The 16,889-nt window shown below is 38.5% G+C and overlaps 2 protein-coding genes across 9 annotated transcripts in view; one reads left to right on the top strand and one right to left on the bottom strand.

The window, feature by feature from the left end:
• Window positions 1-5,859, top strand: part of NAA35 (N-alpha-acetyltransferase 35, NatC auxiliary subunit) — a 98,471-nt gene extending 92,612 nt beyond the window's left edge. For all 4 annotated transcript variants that reach the window (XM_057721309.1, XM_057721311.1, XM_057721308.1 and 1 more), the window contains 4 exons: window positions 1,231-1,371; window positions 1,894-2,016; window positions 4,573-4,653; window positions 5,470-5,859. In XM_057721309.1, coding sequence (XP_057577292.1) covers window positions 1,231-1,371; window positions 1,894-2,016; window positions 4,573-4,653; window positions 5,470-5,529 — 405 coding nt within the window. In that variant the 3' untranslated portion in view covers window positions 5,530-5,859. The remainder of the gene's footprint in view (window positions 1-1,230; window positions 1,372-1,893; window positions 2,017-4,572; window positions 4,654-5,469) is intronic.
• A 6,662-nt stretch (window positions 5,860-12,521) lies between these two features.
• The window catches only part of GOLM1 (golgi membrane protein 1), a 60,556-nt gene continuing 56,188 nt past the window's right edge, over window positions 12,522-16,889 (bottom strand). For all 5 annotated transcript variants that reach the window (XM_057725049.1, XM_057725047.1, XM_057725051.1 and 2 more), the window contains exon 10: window positions 12,522-13,400. In XM_057725049.1, the coding sequence (XP_057581032.1) occupies window positions 13,324-13,400 (77 nt within the window). In that variant the 3' untranslated portion in view covers window positions 12,522-13,323. The remainder of the gene's footprint in view (window positions 13,401-16,889) is intronic.

Genomic DNA, 16,889 nt, shown 5'->3' with positions numbered 1-16,889 from the left:
CTACATTGCTATTATATTGTTTAATTAAAGTGAACTGTCTTCTGTGATTCTTTTCAGGTTCTCATTTCACATTTATTTTTACTATCTGCTTGAAAATTACCTTTTATCCCAGTCTAGTGGGTTTTATTGATTTGTTTAAGAAATATTGAACCCTTGTCAAGTGTCAGATATCTTATAATGGGTGCATTGCAGGATACCAAGTCTAATCAGATGTGATCCTTGTGCCAAGTGCCTAGTTAATGACAGGTCAGATGATGTATATGTGGCATCAGTACTAAGAGAAGGAAGAGTTTACTTCTGATTGATGATCAGGAAGGGTTTCTTGGAAGAGCTGGGGTCTGGGTTTTTTTAGAAGTGTATTATGAATGGGGCAAGCTCCACAATGAGTGGCTTAAGCAAAGCAGGCATTTTCAGGAGGTAGTGAGTAACTCTTAAGTTGTGATTCAGCTCTTAAATTGGTGATTCAAGAAATGATTTGAGGACTTCCTAGGTGGCACAGTGGTTAAGAATCCGCCTACCAATGCAGGGGACACTAGTTCGAGCCCTTCTCTGGGAAGATTCCACATGCCGCGGAGCAACTAAGCCTGTGTGCCACAACTGTTGAGCCTGTGTGCTGCAACTACTGAAGCCCACTTGCCTAGAGCCCGTGCTCTGCAACAAGAGAAGCCACGGCAATGAGGAGCCCGCACACCACAATGAAGAGTAGCCCCTGCTCACAGCAACTAGAGAAAGCCCGTGTGCAGCAACGAAAACCCAATGTAGCCAAAAAATAAATAAAATAAATGAATAAATTTTAAAAAAAAAGAAATGATTTGAGGCAACTTATATTAAAATACATAAAACAGAACATGGACCTCTGTTTGAAAAACAAGACCAGTGCTTCTCTTATAAAAATTATATGCTGCTTTTTCTTCAGGAGCTTTTACTTGAAGGTTTCAAAGCTATTATAAAAGCATTAGGAAGAATAATGTGCATGTGGTATAATTTCACTGAGAAAATTAGTAATATATTAGACACTGGAACTTGAACATTTTTTGTATAAAAATGGCACAGAATATCAAAATGAATAGTACTAAAACCAGTTTTTCTCTTCCTGTTTCTGATTTCTGAGCCTTGTTTTGATTAAACTATGTGTAAATAGCTGTTTCTTGTTTTCTATTCTGTATAAATGAGGATATTCACGTTTTCATATTGATACCATCTTTTTATCTCTCTCTCTTTTTCCTGTAGACCATGGTAGCATTTGACATGGATGGCAAAGTACGAAAACCCAAGTTTGAGCTTGATAGTGAACAAGTTCGATATGAACACAGATTTGCTCCGTTCAACAGTGTCATGACGCCACCACCAGTGCACTATCTGCAGTTCAAGGTGAACCTGCTCCTTAAAATAATTGTAAAATATTTAGTCTTAGACCTACTTGGAGTTGTGTTGTTTGTGCCCAGCCATTTTGTTAAAAAAGTCAAGTCAGACCCGTGGGATAAAGGGATAAAACAGCAGTTTTAAATAGTATGAAAATTATTTGACTTTGGATATACTCATCACATGAGTAGTTATTAAAATATGAGAATAATATGAGGTATGGTATATGAAGGTTGAAAATTGAATAGGAAAAAAATAGGGACAAGCAGAGTTATTTGCTTTAGTGTCCATATGTGAATGGATAATCAGTGTAGAAGTCTTTAATTAAAAAAAGGTATTTTAGGGGCTTCCTAGGTTGCGCAGTGGTTAAGAATCCGCCTGCCAATGCAGAGGTCACGGGTTTGATCCCAGCTCCAGGAAGATCCCACATGCCGCGGAGCAACTAAGCCCGTGTGCCCAAAAAAAAAAAAAAGGTATTTTAGAGGTTTTCATATTAAACATGTGTTAAATAATAGTATTTCTTTTTTTTAGGAAATGTCTGACCTCAATAAATATAGCCCTCCTCCTCAGTCTCCAGAACTGTATGTGGCAGCTAGTAAGCACTTTCAGCAGGCAAAAATGATATTGGAAAATATCCCAAACCCAGACCATGAGGTAAGACTACAGTCACAGTAGTTCTAGAGGAAAAGCTTGACTGGCAGTACATATCTTACTACTAGATGACAGTTTATAAAATGAACCTTATAGTATTAATAAATGAACCCTGTCATGTTTCTGCTAAGGATTTTATTTTAAATAGCTTTGCTAACCTAACCTTGTCAGACTTAAAATTATTTAATGAAAGAAGTTATGTAAATATCTCCTTTGTGTAAATTTAGAAATCAGTGCAAAGAGAAATTAGGACTTAGAATCACAAAGTAAGCAGGAAGAATAGAAATAAGATCCAGATTGATCTACATCTCAGTTATGTTAACATTAAAATTTTAAAATTTTAATCTATAGTTTACTGTATTAAAATATAATTAAAATATAATTATGTAAATCTCAAATCTAAAAAATGATCTGGTCAATTATCACAGGAAGTAAAAACAACCTTATTCTACATGACCATTTAAAATAAAGACTGTTATTTCTGAAGACTATTTTCTGCAGAGCTTAGAACTTGTAAAATATATTGTTTCAGCCTTTTGTTAGTTTCATAATTTACTCTATACCTTTTTTATTGAAATGCATTTATTCTGTAAATGAGAGTTATCTGTAACACACAGACCATTTTGTGTAGTGTATCTCAGTACAGCCTCCATAGAAGGGTATTTTAGCAATCTATCAAAAATCATAGGTCCTTTGGCCCAGAAATTCTGCTTCTTGAGATTTATCTTATAGATATATGTGCACACATGGAAAATGATGACTATACAAGAGTATTTATTGCAGCAGAATTTGTAATAGTGCCAGTATTATAGGAGTATAGCATAGCTCTGGAAAGATGCATAAGAATTCATAACAGTGTTTGCTTTTTAGGAAGGTTGCTGAGTGCCTTAGGGAACAGGGGTAGGAGAGAGATAACTTTTTTAAAAATCATATATAGTCATGTAATGAAAGAAAATAAAAGGGAGTGTAAAAATTAGAGGAAGGTGCCTGTAATAGATGGCATATTTCTTTTAGTGGACTTCATTTAACTCAACAAATATTGTTGAGTGCCTACTATGTCCTAAGCACTGTTGTAGGTTCCATCAGGGAAAAAACACAGACAGAAATCTGGGCCCTCCTGGGGGCAGGGGAGGCAGGCAGTAATTTAAATAAGTAAATTATACAGTCTATTGGAAAATCATAAGTACTGTGAAGAAAAATCAAGCTGGGAATAGGGACAGTGAATGCTACAGGAGATAGGGAGGTGGAGGGGATTAGAAATAAGTTGGCCTCTGAGCAAATCCTGGAAGAAGGTGAAGAAGCAAGTCACGTGGCCATCTGGGGATGGAGCCTTCTAGGCAGAGGGATCCGCTGTGTGTAAAGGTGCAGAGACAGTAGTGTGCCTGGAGTATTTGAAGAATAGCCAACAGCTTTGTGCTGGAGTGAGGTGAACAAGGGGGTGAGCTGTTAAAGAATTTTGAACAGAGGTGTGACCAGATCTGATTTTTGTTCTAAAGGATCACTCTGTCCACTGTGTTAAAAATAGACTGGTGGGACCAAGGGTGGAAGCAGGAGAGCCAGTTAAAGGCCATAGCTGTGATCCAGGTGACAGGTGGTGGTACCAGGAGATCAGAAGTGATTGTGTTCTCTGTGAATTTTAAAGTCTAGCCAATGGGATTGACTGATGGATTGGATGTGGGGTAAGGGAAACAGAGGAATCAAGGATGGTTCTGAGGTTTTGGCCTGAGCACCACCAGAGTGGAATGAGTCATGTAGGGAAGACTGCAGGCTGGAGCATGTGGGGAGGCAGGGCTGGGAAAGTCAGGAGCTCAGTTTTGGATGTGGCTTTTGGATGCCCAAATGCAGTTGTCATATAGGTAAGTGGATGTGTGATCTGGAGCTGAAGAGAGAGTGGTTCCTGAACTTGTGGTGATGTGTCAGTAAGAAGGGGGCAGTGGGAACTTTTTTTTCTTCATGTTGCCCATTACTCCCTCTTTTAAGAGATATGACTATTCCATTCCATTGTTGTTCATGTGTTCAGGCGAAGCCTTTTAGACAAATGGTTGTCAGAAATAACAGTTAACACTAAAGGTCACTTATCACCTGTCTGGTATAGGTCTCAGCTCATAATGTGTATTAACTCAATTCTCAGAACAGATCTTTGCAGGATAGGTAAATTATCCCCACTTTTACAGATGAAGAAACTGAGGAACAGAGAGGTCATAAAACTTCCAGAGGTTTCATAGCTAGTAAGTGGCAAAGCTGGAATTTGAAAATGGACAGCTTAACTCCAGAGTCCATGCCCCAAATGCTATATTTGCATTGTCTTTGCGGGACTTTGCAGTGTAATATTCTTTTGTGTTAATTAAAACAAAATGCAGTAGCCCTTTCAAGTTTTCATGGTTGACTAAACTAGAGTTCTGTGTTACTAAAAGACATATGATGGTGTTCATGTTTTTAAATTGCCTTTATTTTAATAAAATATCAACACTTATGTTGTGCCAAGTTTCTATTATCTATAAATCAATATATTTTGACTGAATTTTATGTTTTGATAGCTTAATGTTACTCATTGTTTAGGTCAATAGAATTTTAAAGGTTGCCAAACCCAACTTTGTGGTTATGAAGTTATTGGCAGGAGGACACAAAAAGGACTCTAAGGTAAGTATATTGTAGGGAAATAAATGGTCTTAATTTATCGTAAAACTTCATTTTTTTTCAGTAAGATGAATAAATATTACAAAAAAGTTAAAACGCTCTTAAAAACTACTCTGAAAGAGATTCAGTGGCAGAAAATAAATTAGAGGTTGCAAACATTTTGCCTTGAAACTTACACATTTTGTTGACTTAAAATCTGTAAAGTCTGCCCTTCTACATAAATTACTGAATGACTTGAGGTAATAAAATATGTAAAAACAAATTTATGGGAGAATTATTTAAAAAATCATCTACCCTTAGAAAAGTGAATGCTTCAATAATTAAAGACTTTAACGGCTCAGGAGATGGAAGATTCTGTAAGCTTCCCTTGGTAATGTTGTTGTATCATTAGTACCGTGTCAACATTCAGTGCAGAAGTAAGAGGCCAACCACTGAGGCATTTGCCCATTGTATACATACCTCTGTTTACTTCTGTTGCTTTTCTGTTGTCTCCCTCCCTTAGCTCCTGCTTTGCTTTATCAGTGACTCATTTATTGCTCAGGAGTGTCAGCGACCCTGGAACTTAAAAAATATTGCTGACCTTTTCCTGTAATTTAAGTCCATTTTCTTTGTTAACTATTCTCTGAAGATAGAAAACCACTGGCCAGCATGTTTTCTAATGACCTTCATAAATCCAGAGAGAAGCTAAATCGTTTTCTTTTAAATCTCTTTTGTGCTGTCTTGTCTCTAAAAAGATGAGAAACTCTAAAATTACAATAGTCTTTATTTTGTTTACTGTATAAATATAAGATACATTAATTGACTTTGTTTTCTTCACAGGTTCCGCCTGAATTTGATTTCTCTGCTCACAAATATTTTCCTGTTGTGAAACTTGTTTGAGAGAGAGACTGAAAAGGTGACCAAAGGGGTGGCGTCTGCTTTCAGATTCTACTCTTAGAGGATCTATCCATCAGTCTTACCACATAACGTGAAGTGAAATGGATTTCTTGGGTAACAACCCATTATAAGGAATACTTTTAATTTGACAGCCTTATATGACGTGAATGAAAACTGCTGTTTTAAAGTGGTTTATTATGTTCTATGGATGAAACTGGTCATATTGAATGCATTGATGAACGTTATATGGTTTTATTACAGATTTAATCATAAATCATTTTTTATGAATGATTGAGTGAAAATAGTGTTTGTAAAGGTTAATAAATTTCTTGACAAAAAATACACTACTGGAGATGAAAAACAATAGCAATTTGTTGATACATGTTAAGAACTGAAGGTGTTTACTCAGTATTTGAGTAGTTCAAACAAATTATCCAAAAGAAGTTTCAAACCAAGGGGTTTATCAAACACTCATGGAATTTGGGCAAAATACATTTAAAAGGGATTCTGGGGGGACCTCCTAGCTATATAGGGAGACTGAATTACATGGGGATTGTGATTTTGTGTCATGGTAACCTAAATTATATACCTGTCAGAATAGAGATTTTTTGAAAAAATCCTTTAACTGTTACTTTTGGAACTTTTAAGACATTATACATAATGTTTGCTAGTGACATTATTCAAAAGGTAAGACTGTGCAGGTTGTTCATTTTTCGGGTTAGATTTAAACGTGGCATACTCCTTTTTATTACTTCATATTCAGTTTAACCCATGAAACATTTTCCAATGGGGTCTTTCCAGTATCCTCTGGCTTTGAAATTTAACTTCAATTCACCTATACCTACAAGTGCCTAGTGCCAGTGGCCCCCACTCTGCCTCCTTTGCTGCCAGTTCCTCTTCCTGTGTCTGCTCTGCTGTTCTGTGTCAAGCTGCCGTGGCCTTTGGGGGCCTTTCCTTTTGTCCTCCACAGGAGGCAATACTATTAGCAGAATGAGCTATACTGTGCCTTAAATTGACTTCCAGCTTGGCTTAAGATTAGCAACGGTTTTATATTTGCTCTGTGGTTGAAAGGGTTCTGAGTTTCAAATATCCTAATTCTTATTTGACACCTTTCTTGCAGATGTGATTATTAAAACTTTTTTTCTGGAAGTATTTTAAAGCAGCTAATCTGAGTGAATCTTGCCTGCTATAGTAGAGCTGACCGTAGAGTAAGAACTTTCCTGACTCCTTTCTTAGCTATTGAAGTAGACTTGCTTTCTTAACCAAGAGTGGTGACACATGTGTTATCCAGGAACAGCCATTAGGCATCCTGAAATCTCAGAATCCAGAAGTCTTTTTTAAAAAAAATAAAGTAGTATGTACTGTAGAAACTTGAGCTATGAAGAGAGAAAGAATATACCTGTTATTATCTATTTGGTGTGTGTTTTCAGAAGGAAAATACTTCCTGGCTGGTAATTTGTGAACACTGTAAACAAAAGAGACAAATGGTAGGAAAGAGGCAATAGAAGAATCAAAAGAGAAAATGCAAAGATAAAAGACAGCAAGATTTGGCAAACAGCCAAGAGCCTGAAGCAAGCTAGAAGACTTGATCATCAGGGCCACCAGGGACTGTGGATTAAGAGGGCACGCTGGCATTTTTAGACTGATGTCTAATTAGGTCAGCTAATGTAAATGAAAGTTACTGAGCAAGTGTTCTGCCTAATTATAGGGCACCTAAGGCTGTTTTTTCAGGAATGGGTCTTCCTAAGAGCAGAGAGTGTTCTTAAGCTTTAATTGCAGGTTTCTAATCAGAAAAGCTGAAAGTTACCTTTTTTAGAACTTTTAAAAAATCTGCCATTCAAGGTGCTAAAAAAATAAAGGAGGTAAAAAGACTACTTCTCCCCTCACAGATCTAACAACCTTAAGAATGCAGAAAAGCAGACAGGTCTTTATCTTGCATACCCTGGGGAAAATGCAGTATGCTGGTGTAGGAGAACCACCTCACATAAAGATCTATGGAGAAAGTCACCATCACATTCGGGTCCCAAAGGTTAATAAAGGGGCATTAGCTGGTAAAGGTGTCCTAGACAGGGACATAGATGTGCACAGGCCTAAGGTGAGAAGGTGGCAGTTTGACTAAAGTGTAGGCAAGGGGCTGGAGAGATGAGCTTGAGAGGTAAGGGGAGGCCAGGTGAATGAATTTGACTGGCGTCTGATGGTGGTGGATACTGCTGAAAGGTTTGATTCAGCAAAATGATAGGATCAAATCCATCTGCTTGCTCAAGACTTTGGCTGGTTCAAAAGGGGACAAGGCTGTAGGCAGGGAAGCTCATTAGGTGAGAGGAAATGATAGTTGGTCTTAAGGTAGTGGCAGAGGTAATAGACGAAAGTGGATGGAATCAAAAGGTAAAGGAGGTACAGGACTTGGTAAATGATTGGGTGAGCTTGTGGGAACCAGGGGTGATGAGTCATAGGTTTTATGGCTTTGACAGCTAGAGGAGTGGTGCCATTTGCTTATAGGCAAAATAGATGAGGCTTGGGGATAAAATTGTTTTAGATGTTGAGATGTCTTTTTCTTTTGGCCACTTACAAGATCTGAGATCCTTGCCCAGGGATTAAACCCAGGCTCCTGGCAGTGGAAGGGCGGAGTCCTAACCACTGGACCACCAGGAAATTCCTTATTGAGATGTCTTCAAAAGACATTCTAGTGAGGATGGCAGGTAGTTTGGTGTGGAGCTGAAAAGTGCATTCTTGGATAGAGATGAACTGAGGACTAAGAGGCTGCAGAGATGTAAATTAAAGCCTGGACTGAGGAGTTGCAACTGTTCAGGGAGCATGTGGAAGAGCCTGAGATCAGTCCCAAGAACAGAGTTGGGATAGCCAAGTTCTAACAGTGGGCCAAGGAATGGGGGTGGGGGTAGCAGGTAGGAGATGAAACAAGCAAGCACCTTAAAACCATGCCATGCCACCCTCTGACAAAGTTTCTGTATCACTATTTTCATAATACTCTGACTTTTCTAAGACAATATCTTAGTTATTGGTCAAAGAGCCCCCTGTTTAGAAAAGTTCAGGAGAGTTCCTTTTCAGCTATGCAAAAGCATGCAAAGGAGATTCAGCCAGAAAATAAACAATGCACGGCCACGTACAGCTAAAAGGCCTAAGATAAGGACCAAAATGAGCCCACTGTATTTGACAACAGTTGCTGGTGACAATATTGAGAACTTTCTTAAAGACATAGGGCAGAATCTGGAGAGTAAATTGAGGTGTTAGTGAGTGGGGTGAAATAAAGGAGACAGAGTCATTGTGAAGAATTGGTTTCTCCACATTCATCCTTGCCCCACCCTGTTGGAGGAGCTGATATAATTGTAAAAGATCCACTATTTTCTGATTAATGATATAGTCTTCACCCAGCCACGCCGTTTGGCCACTTCATTTCTGCCCTCTCCCTTTGGCTTCTCAAGCTGCAGCTATGTTGCTTTTCCTTTGACTAGTAAGCCTCTTCTCTTGGACAGCTTCTCTCTATCCTTCAAGTTTCAGCTGAGATGTTACATCTTCAGAGAAAGCTCCTCCATTCTCCTGGTTTAGGACAAACCCTTTAAAAGTGCTTAGCATTTTCAGTTGTAATTTAAATAGTGAATTGTTTCTATCTTCCCAACTGTAGTATAAACGTGAGAAAAAGGCCTTCATGTTTCCAGAATCTGCTCAGTTAATGGGATGTGGATCTTGTAAAAATGTAAAAGACATCCTGGAGGCAGTTAGGTGGAAAACTGAGTAGAGAAGGTAAGACAAGGCCTCCAGGGCAGTAGGAACGCTCCCTTTAGTAGCAGAGACACTTGGTGGTGAGAACACAGGACACTAGGAGTGCAGAGGAATTTGTAAGTAGGAACTTGGGAGTGGCAAGTTGGAGTCTGGAGCCTTGCCCCTAAACAGTTTGCTTCAGCTGAAGAAATTGGTTGCATTCACTTACACTGTAAGACTTTTTTCTGCAGTCCTCTGCTAGCATTGCCTTCTATTCCTTCCATTTAAAAAGAGAATTTGTCAGGTTTGGGAAGATCACATAAAGTTATACAAAAACTGAATTTCTAAACTACTGCAAAGAAAGATGCAATACCTGCAAACCTTCTTTTTAGAATTCAAACAAGTCAAGCTTAAAGGAAAGTGTGGTGCTTTGTTTTGATCACAGATGTGTCATCTGTTGGCTTCCAAAATAACTTTTGAATGAACCCATCTCAAAAAACCAGAGCAAGGATGTTATACCAGGATTGTCCTTTACAGGAAAAAAACTGGCAGCTGTAGACTGCTGGTTAAGGTCACAGAACTGCTCTTAAATGATACTCAGACAAATGTTGATAATGTAGCAGCTTTTTTGAAGTGAGTTAAAACATTCAGGTGAAGGTTTGAGTCCTGGATAAAGACAGAGATGTTACATCATACTGGAGGTTCCACTGTCATTTTACTACAGCTTTAAGAGAGACAAATCAGTAAAAAGCAAGTTCTGACATCAGGAGCTCTCCCACAAAGGCTGGCTCACCTCTTAAGCCTTGAGTTTTCGTCCTAATTCCCATGTTTATTAACATTCATTCTAAAAAGGCATTTGTTCATCTGAATCTGTTTATAAAGGTTTTAAAAGGCAAAACTTCAGTTATATGGAAAATTATCTAGGACCACATCTCTGATCAGTCACAATCATTTATTTGGACTTTAGCCAAATATGTACCAAGAACCCCTCACAGTATTAGAATCTCTGTTAGGGGTATGAAGTGTAAGCCTGTGTCACTTGACTCGATTTTTATTCCACTTTAAAACATTTATTTTTATTCTAAGGAGTAAGGATAAAAAACAGGCATTTCTGTCAGTTAGGGTCTTGGTTTATAAAAAAAAAAAAAAAGTCATTATCTTACGTTTATATATAGTTTACAGATGAGTATTTCAAGTCATGTAACTTTCCCAGAGATGTGTTTCACAGGTGCACCAACAAGGATAGAAGCATATTAGTTTTGGTTTTTTTTTTAAAGTGTGTGGGAAGATACGTACTTTTGAGTAATCCTTCAGTATATACATTACCAGAAATTTACAAACCAATTGCTAAGGAACAGTCGCTTAGTTAGTACACTTTAATAAAGTGTTACCCTCTGAGCTGAAATAGTACACAAACATACAAACATTTAAATGCACAAGATAAGCCATTTCCCCAACTTTCTAACACCAATGAACATTTTCAAAGCCTAAGCTAACTATGTGAAAAAATGTTACTATAACCCAGTTAATGGAAATTTTTAAAAATGTATATATTTGTTATCAAACTCATTTCAAAGACAAGTGTTATTAGTTTGTTGAGTGTCCTATAAACTATCATTTATTATTTATAATAATCTTTTAGGCTAAAATACATAATGGGAGGAGACCAATTTCCCATGGACCTTAAAGGACCCTGAAATCACAATTCTCTTCCACCACTCCAAGTTCTACTATGAATAGATAACCACCTTTAAAACAAAGGTGCCAATTAAAACAATCATGCTAGTTATCTACTTATTTAATAACAGCATACTGACTTAACAGGTAATGGTTTATTTCTCAAATTGCATCACACAAAGGTATATTATGTGCAGTGATTAGATTATTCATAAAATCCAATCCAAAGCTGTTTAGGGAATCTTCATCTGCAGTCCTGCCTGCAGGAGAAAAGATCAAATGAATCATCACTCCTGTCCACACATACTTTAAGAGGATAGAGGAGGGTATGAATCAGAGTTTATACTTATTAAAAATTATACTAGCTACTGGTTTAATTTTGGATGAACCCAAAAGACCAAGGTCGGGGGTTTGATATCTATTGGCTGCTTATTACACAGGTTTTTTTGTTTTTTAAACTGTGACACCTCTAGATTGTTCCTTGGAATAGGTGCCTGTGATCCCAAGGGAAGTCAGCAGTAATAAAGCATGACTGCTTGAAGAAATAGTACACACACCTCCTAAACAAATAGCCTTTTGGTGCTTCTGTACAGGAAGATGAAATCATGGTTATTTTTTATCTATACTGACATATCTCATTCCACAAAAGGTTTAATTAATAAGGCAAAGCACCATCCTTAATCCACAATTTAGAAGCTGATTCCTTAGGGACCCAATAGGGGATATGAAGGGAAAACAAAGCAGTTTTAAAAACTGAGCTAGCAGAGTATTTTATTTCTCAGCAACTCTAAGCGCACTGATTAAACATGAGATGAATAAAGGCTAAGCAAGAGAGAACACCAACCCTAAGACTCAGACACAGGGAGGCTGGGCAAGGACTTAGATAAGTATCTTATGAAGCTACTTTCACACCCTTCTTCAGTTGCCTTTTTTGGGTGGAAAGTTTAATCTTAGTGATTAGGTAGGAGAATACTACACAGCATTCAAGTTGGAGATCTTAACTTGAATGCAAACCAGGTGGTGCCCTCAGTCCCTCAGTTACTGCCGGGGGCACTAGGAGTCCACAACTCGCTGTGAGGCAGGCACTCCAGCTCCTGGGGGATGGCCTGGAGAAGCTAAAGAACTCCTCTGGGCCCCAGTTTCTTCTCTGTGAATGAGGGGGTTGTATCAAATGACCTGAGGCCCCTCCATCTCAAATCCTATGACTCAAAATGTATCTTAATAAGCATCACCAGCCACCTACCCTTTAGAAGGCCTCACTAAAGGTCACTAGTGTGACTTTGCCAGTCATTCACAAGCCCAGCAAACAGCCTCCTTACCTTAAATGTTAAGAACCAACTCAAGTCCAACCAGATTTCATTATTAATGTAAATTATGATCATTTTCACGTTAACTTTTGATTTTTAAATCAGCTTTGTGACACTCCTTTACCACAAGCTAAATGTGTAAACTGACAAAAGCAACTACTGCCTTTCTCTTGACTTTCTAAACTTTCCAAATCTGTAATGCTGTATATATCCTTCAACATCAACTTTCTCTTCTTCTAATAGTGAAGTAGGCAGTTCATCCACAACAAATCCGCCCCCCCCCCCCCCGCCACTTCTCTGCCGCAGGCACAGGGTCAGCTCTGCTTTGGCCCCTGTTGGGTCAAAAGTCTAATCCACATGTGGCTTTTCTTGGTAATAAGAACTTATTACACAAGATTTTGCTTTGCCTATACATATTAAACAAAGCAAGTATAGATCACAAGTATTCAAATTACAAGTCACTTAAAAGCATTTTATACATTAATGACAAGGGTTATCACACAAGTAGTCTTAAAAAATTCTCACACAAAACATCTTTGTGTTTAGATTTAACACTGTTGCTAGTGATTTTTGTGTTAACAGTTAGTGCTCTAGGCCACTGATTGTCAAAACCAGAAGTGAGCACAGGAGGATAAACCAAAAATCATTCAGTGCTGACTGGAGGGAACAAAAATAACAGGGACTGGTACCCATCACTCAGCACAGCGCAAGGAGAAGAGCAGGACTCCAGAGGGAACTGAGGATAAGGAGCTCTGTAAGTGCGGTGGGTCTCCACGTCAGAAGTTACTTCCACGACAGAATCCTACTGTTGCCATACTTGAAGGAGAATCTGTGTTCTATTTCTGATGTTGATCTTCTCATGAAATACCCACTGTCCAACAAATTTCGACAATTTTGACACTTCAATATAGACACTTCAGAAGTACCCCTAAAATCTCAGACAATCTCATTTTCCCACATAGTAAATACAAACTAAAACTCCACAATAATCATCTTTAAATTTTTTACTTAGTACATTTCACAGTATTCAATCCCTCATGATTATTTTGTAGTGATCTCTGCAATTCTGACACAAAAGATATGATTCCAATTTGATTCAGAGTGTGTGATTCCTCTCTTCACGCTGATCAAGTAAATTTATCGTGTCTTCTTTCTGATTTTCAGCATTAAGAACTAAAAAAGGAAAACAACAACATCATGTTCTAGTATTAAACAATTTGAGAAACCAGCCCAGGCAGGACCCATTTGACATAAGTGTCTAGAAACTGTGTCATAAAGAGGACTGTGTCTCCCACAGTAGCATTGTAAGGGGAACGGCATTGCTAATCAGGGACAAGATAGTGAAAGAGTCCCTGTGTATAGCCAATAAGATACCATGAAGCAAAATGAAAACTTCTAAAAATCCCGTAACTATGAAATAGTGAAATAACGTCCTATGAAATATACAATATAAAATGCGCCCTCAGAGAATGTTTTATATGATCACGTCCCTTGTGTGTTGCATGACTCTGTTACTGCACCTCCAACGGGAAGCACACCTAAACGCCATCTGCAACTTAGGTCAGCTTTTGTGACTCCAAAGCTCCTCCTTTACAGAGCTGATGTCTATGTGTGGCTTCTACCCTCCTTACTCCACCTTGGATACACAAAGGACGTAAAAAGACATCACAAATGAAACCTAAAACCAAGGTCTTCATTTACAACTACCGCACGTTAAATGGTTAATGATCTTATTAAATAAATGACTGCCTTAAGTTTTCTTACAAAGTTGGGAGCTAATGCCTTTTTCTTATTTCTCTGGAGCAATGGGTCTTAAACTACCTGATGACATAATTTTAAAATGACATTTCTTCAACTTAAAATTCTTTCTTGAAAGAGCTGACAGAACATTTACCTTCTTTACTTTGCCTACCTCCTCAATTTGTTTAAAGCCTTAGCAGGTACAAGGTCAAACCCTTAGAAGGACACCTGGGTGTAAGGGATGAAAGATCTTGGCCAAGTCACACATCTAGCCTGTATTTGCTTAAAATTCTGACTCTAATGTGTTCATCTTTTGCATTAAAAAAATTACCTAGAGAGTCTATGAAAGGACTTCCCTGGTGGCACAGTGGTTAAGAATCCACCTGCCAACGCAGGGGACACAGGTTTCACGACTTCAATTTTAGAAACCCCAAAATTTTAGAAACCCCAATTTTAGAAACCCAATTTTAGAAACCCCAAACAACTCTGCCAATTTTAAGTGACATGCTGGAAAAAATATGAAAGATATTTTTTAAGGATGCATTGTTCAATCAAACTGAACCTTCTACCAGACTGGCCAGAACACTTCAAAAATTATCAATGTTACAAAAGATAAAGACAGAGGGTTCCAGGTTAAAAGATACTGAAGAGGGCTTCCTAGGTGGCACAGTGGTTAAGAATCCGCCTGCTAATGCAGGGGACACGGGTTCAATCCCTGCTCCATGAAGATCCCACATGCCACGGAGCAACTAAGCCCGTGTGCCACAACTATTGAGCCTGCACTTTAGAGCCCGTGAGCCACAACTATTGAGCCCATGTGCTGCAACTACTGAAGCCCACACACCTAGAGCCCGTGCTCCGCAACAAGAGAAGCCATGGCAATGAGGAGCCCGTGCACCACAATGAAGAGTAGTCCCCACTTACCGCAACTAAAGAAAGCCCGCACACAGCAAAAAAAAAAAAAAAAAAAAAAAGACACTGAAGAAGTATGATGATAAATGCACTGTATGATACTGGATTAGATCTTGGGCCAGAAAAGGGATATGAGTTGGACAATTCAAGAATTTTGAATGTCTATAGATAATATATCAATATTAATCTCTTCATTTTGATAATTGTACTGTGGTTACATAAGATGTTAACATTTAGGGGACCTGGATCAAGGGTTTATGGAAATTCTTCCTAGCTTTTCTTTAAATTATTTCAAAATGAAAAGTGAAAAAAAATTAAAACATTAAAATGCACTGCCTGTGAATGACACTAAAAGGAGGAATCTGTGAAGCCAAAAATGAAGTGGAAATAACAACTCCTGAAGGTAATAAGCATCAGTGCCAGCTTCTGCCGTGAGGACTTCTGCTGAAGCCTGAAGACTTTGGGCCTCTCCCTTCACAGCTTCAAAAAGTATAGGAGGACGGGCTCTAAAGAGAAGGGCTCCCTGCAAGGTGGGAAGTCAAGCAGGGGATGCCTATATAAAGCCAGAACCCCAAAGGTTCACATCCTTGGCTTAAAGGTAACAGGAAATAAACCTGCAATGAAAAGGGGACAGCTAGAAGGCCTAGTGTGTGGACTGCGGGATTCTTAACCTCAGGAGATGATTGCACAGATGCCTAATTTGAACTCACATTTTTCCACGTGATCCAAAAGGACACCCTGAAGACAACAATCTATTAAAGGGGTTATGAGTTTGCAGTACCTTCCTTGAGACTGCAAGAGGCAAACAACCTTCTCCAGTCAATACAACTGTAACAGTCCTCAGAGACTTCCCACAGATAAAGTAGCTGGCAGTTAAGCAGCACAAAACACACAAGGAAACAAGGTATCATGAGGAGAATGTGCAGAAACAAATACCCAAAAAGCTTTCAGATACTGCAACTGGAAGACATGGAATATGAAACAACTCTGATATAGTGAGAGAAATGAAAGATGTCTGAAAACATGAGCAAGGAATAAGAGCCCATGAAGAATGGCCAAGTAGAAAGTTTAGAAATGAAAAATTAAAGAACAGGTAAGGCATAGCTAAAGGAAAATTTTTTGAACTGGAAGATATTTCTGAGGAGATTATTCTCAGCACAGATCAGAAAGGCAGAAATGCAAAATATGAAAAACAGGGTAAGAGACATGAATAGACTGAGGAGATCTGACACACTTCTGATCTGAATTTAAGAAGGACTCAAAAAACAAAAAAAAGTATTATTCAGAGATGTTGGCTGGGATTTTACAGAGGAACTAGACTTGCCAGGTATGTTTTTTATAAAAGCTGTTAGGGACTTCCCTGGCGGTCAGTGGTTAAGACTCCATGCTTCCACAGCAGGGGGCACGGGTTCAATTCCTGTTTGGGGAATGAAGACCCCACATGCCATGCAGTGTGGCCAAAAAATAATAAATTTTTTTTAAAAGAAGATGTTATATTTACTTAGAATAATGTGGTACACTGCGAATCAGGAGAGAAACCAATGGAACAGAAATAGAAAATCCAAAAATTTGGACCAAGTACATGTGAAAATTTAGTGTTTGATGATGGCAGCAACTCAAATCACTGATTTTGAGATGGTGATTTGAGACTGTGTTGGGTCAACTGGAAACACCTTTGGAAAAAGGAAATTGGACCCACACCTCATGCCGTACACCTGAATACATTTGAAATGAGTCAAATGAATCAAGAGACCTAAATGTAAAATATGAAAGCAGAGGATGATTCTGGGAAGATGGTGGAAACAGTGGCGTAGTTTTTGAATCTCTCAGTGCCCTTACAAAAAGCAACTAAAAAACTCAAAAACTAGAGAACGTTTACAACAAAACTAGATGACAAGGAGTCCCACAGACCCCCAAATACAAGCAGTTACAAACAAACCGTGGACAGCACCCCACAAGATCGCAGCATCAGGAAAGAAGAGAGGGAAGCAACAGAGCATCTGATGGACC

Source organism: Hippopotamus amphibius, chromosome 2 (genome assembly GCF_030028045.1).
Source record: "Hippopotamus amphibius kiboko isolate mHipAmp2 chromosome 2, mHipAmp2.hap2, whole genome shotgun sequence".
NCBI classification, from domain to species: Eukaryota; Metazoa; Chordata; class Mammalia; order Artiodactyla; family Hippopotamidae; genus Hippopotamus; species Hippopotamus amphibius.
Note: the sequence above shows the minus strand (reverse complement) of the source record. Positions and strands in the feature narration are given on the sequence as shown.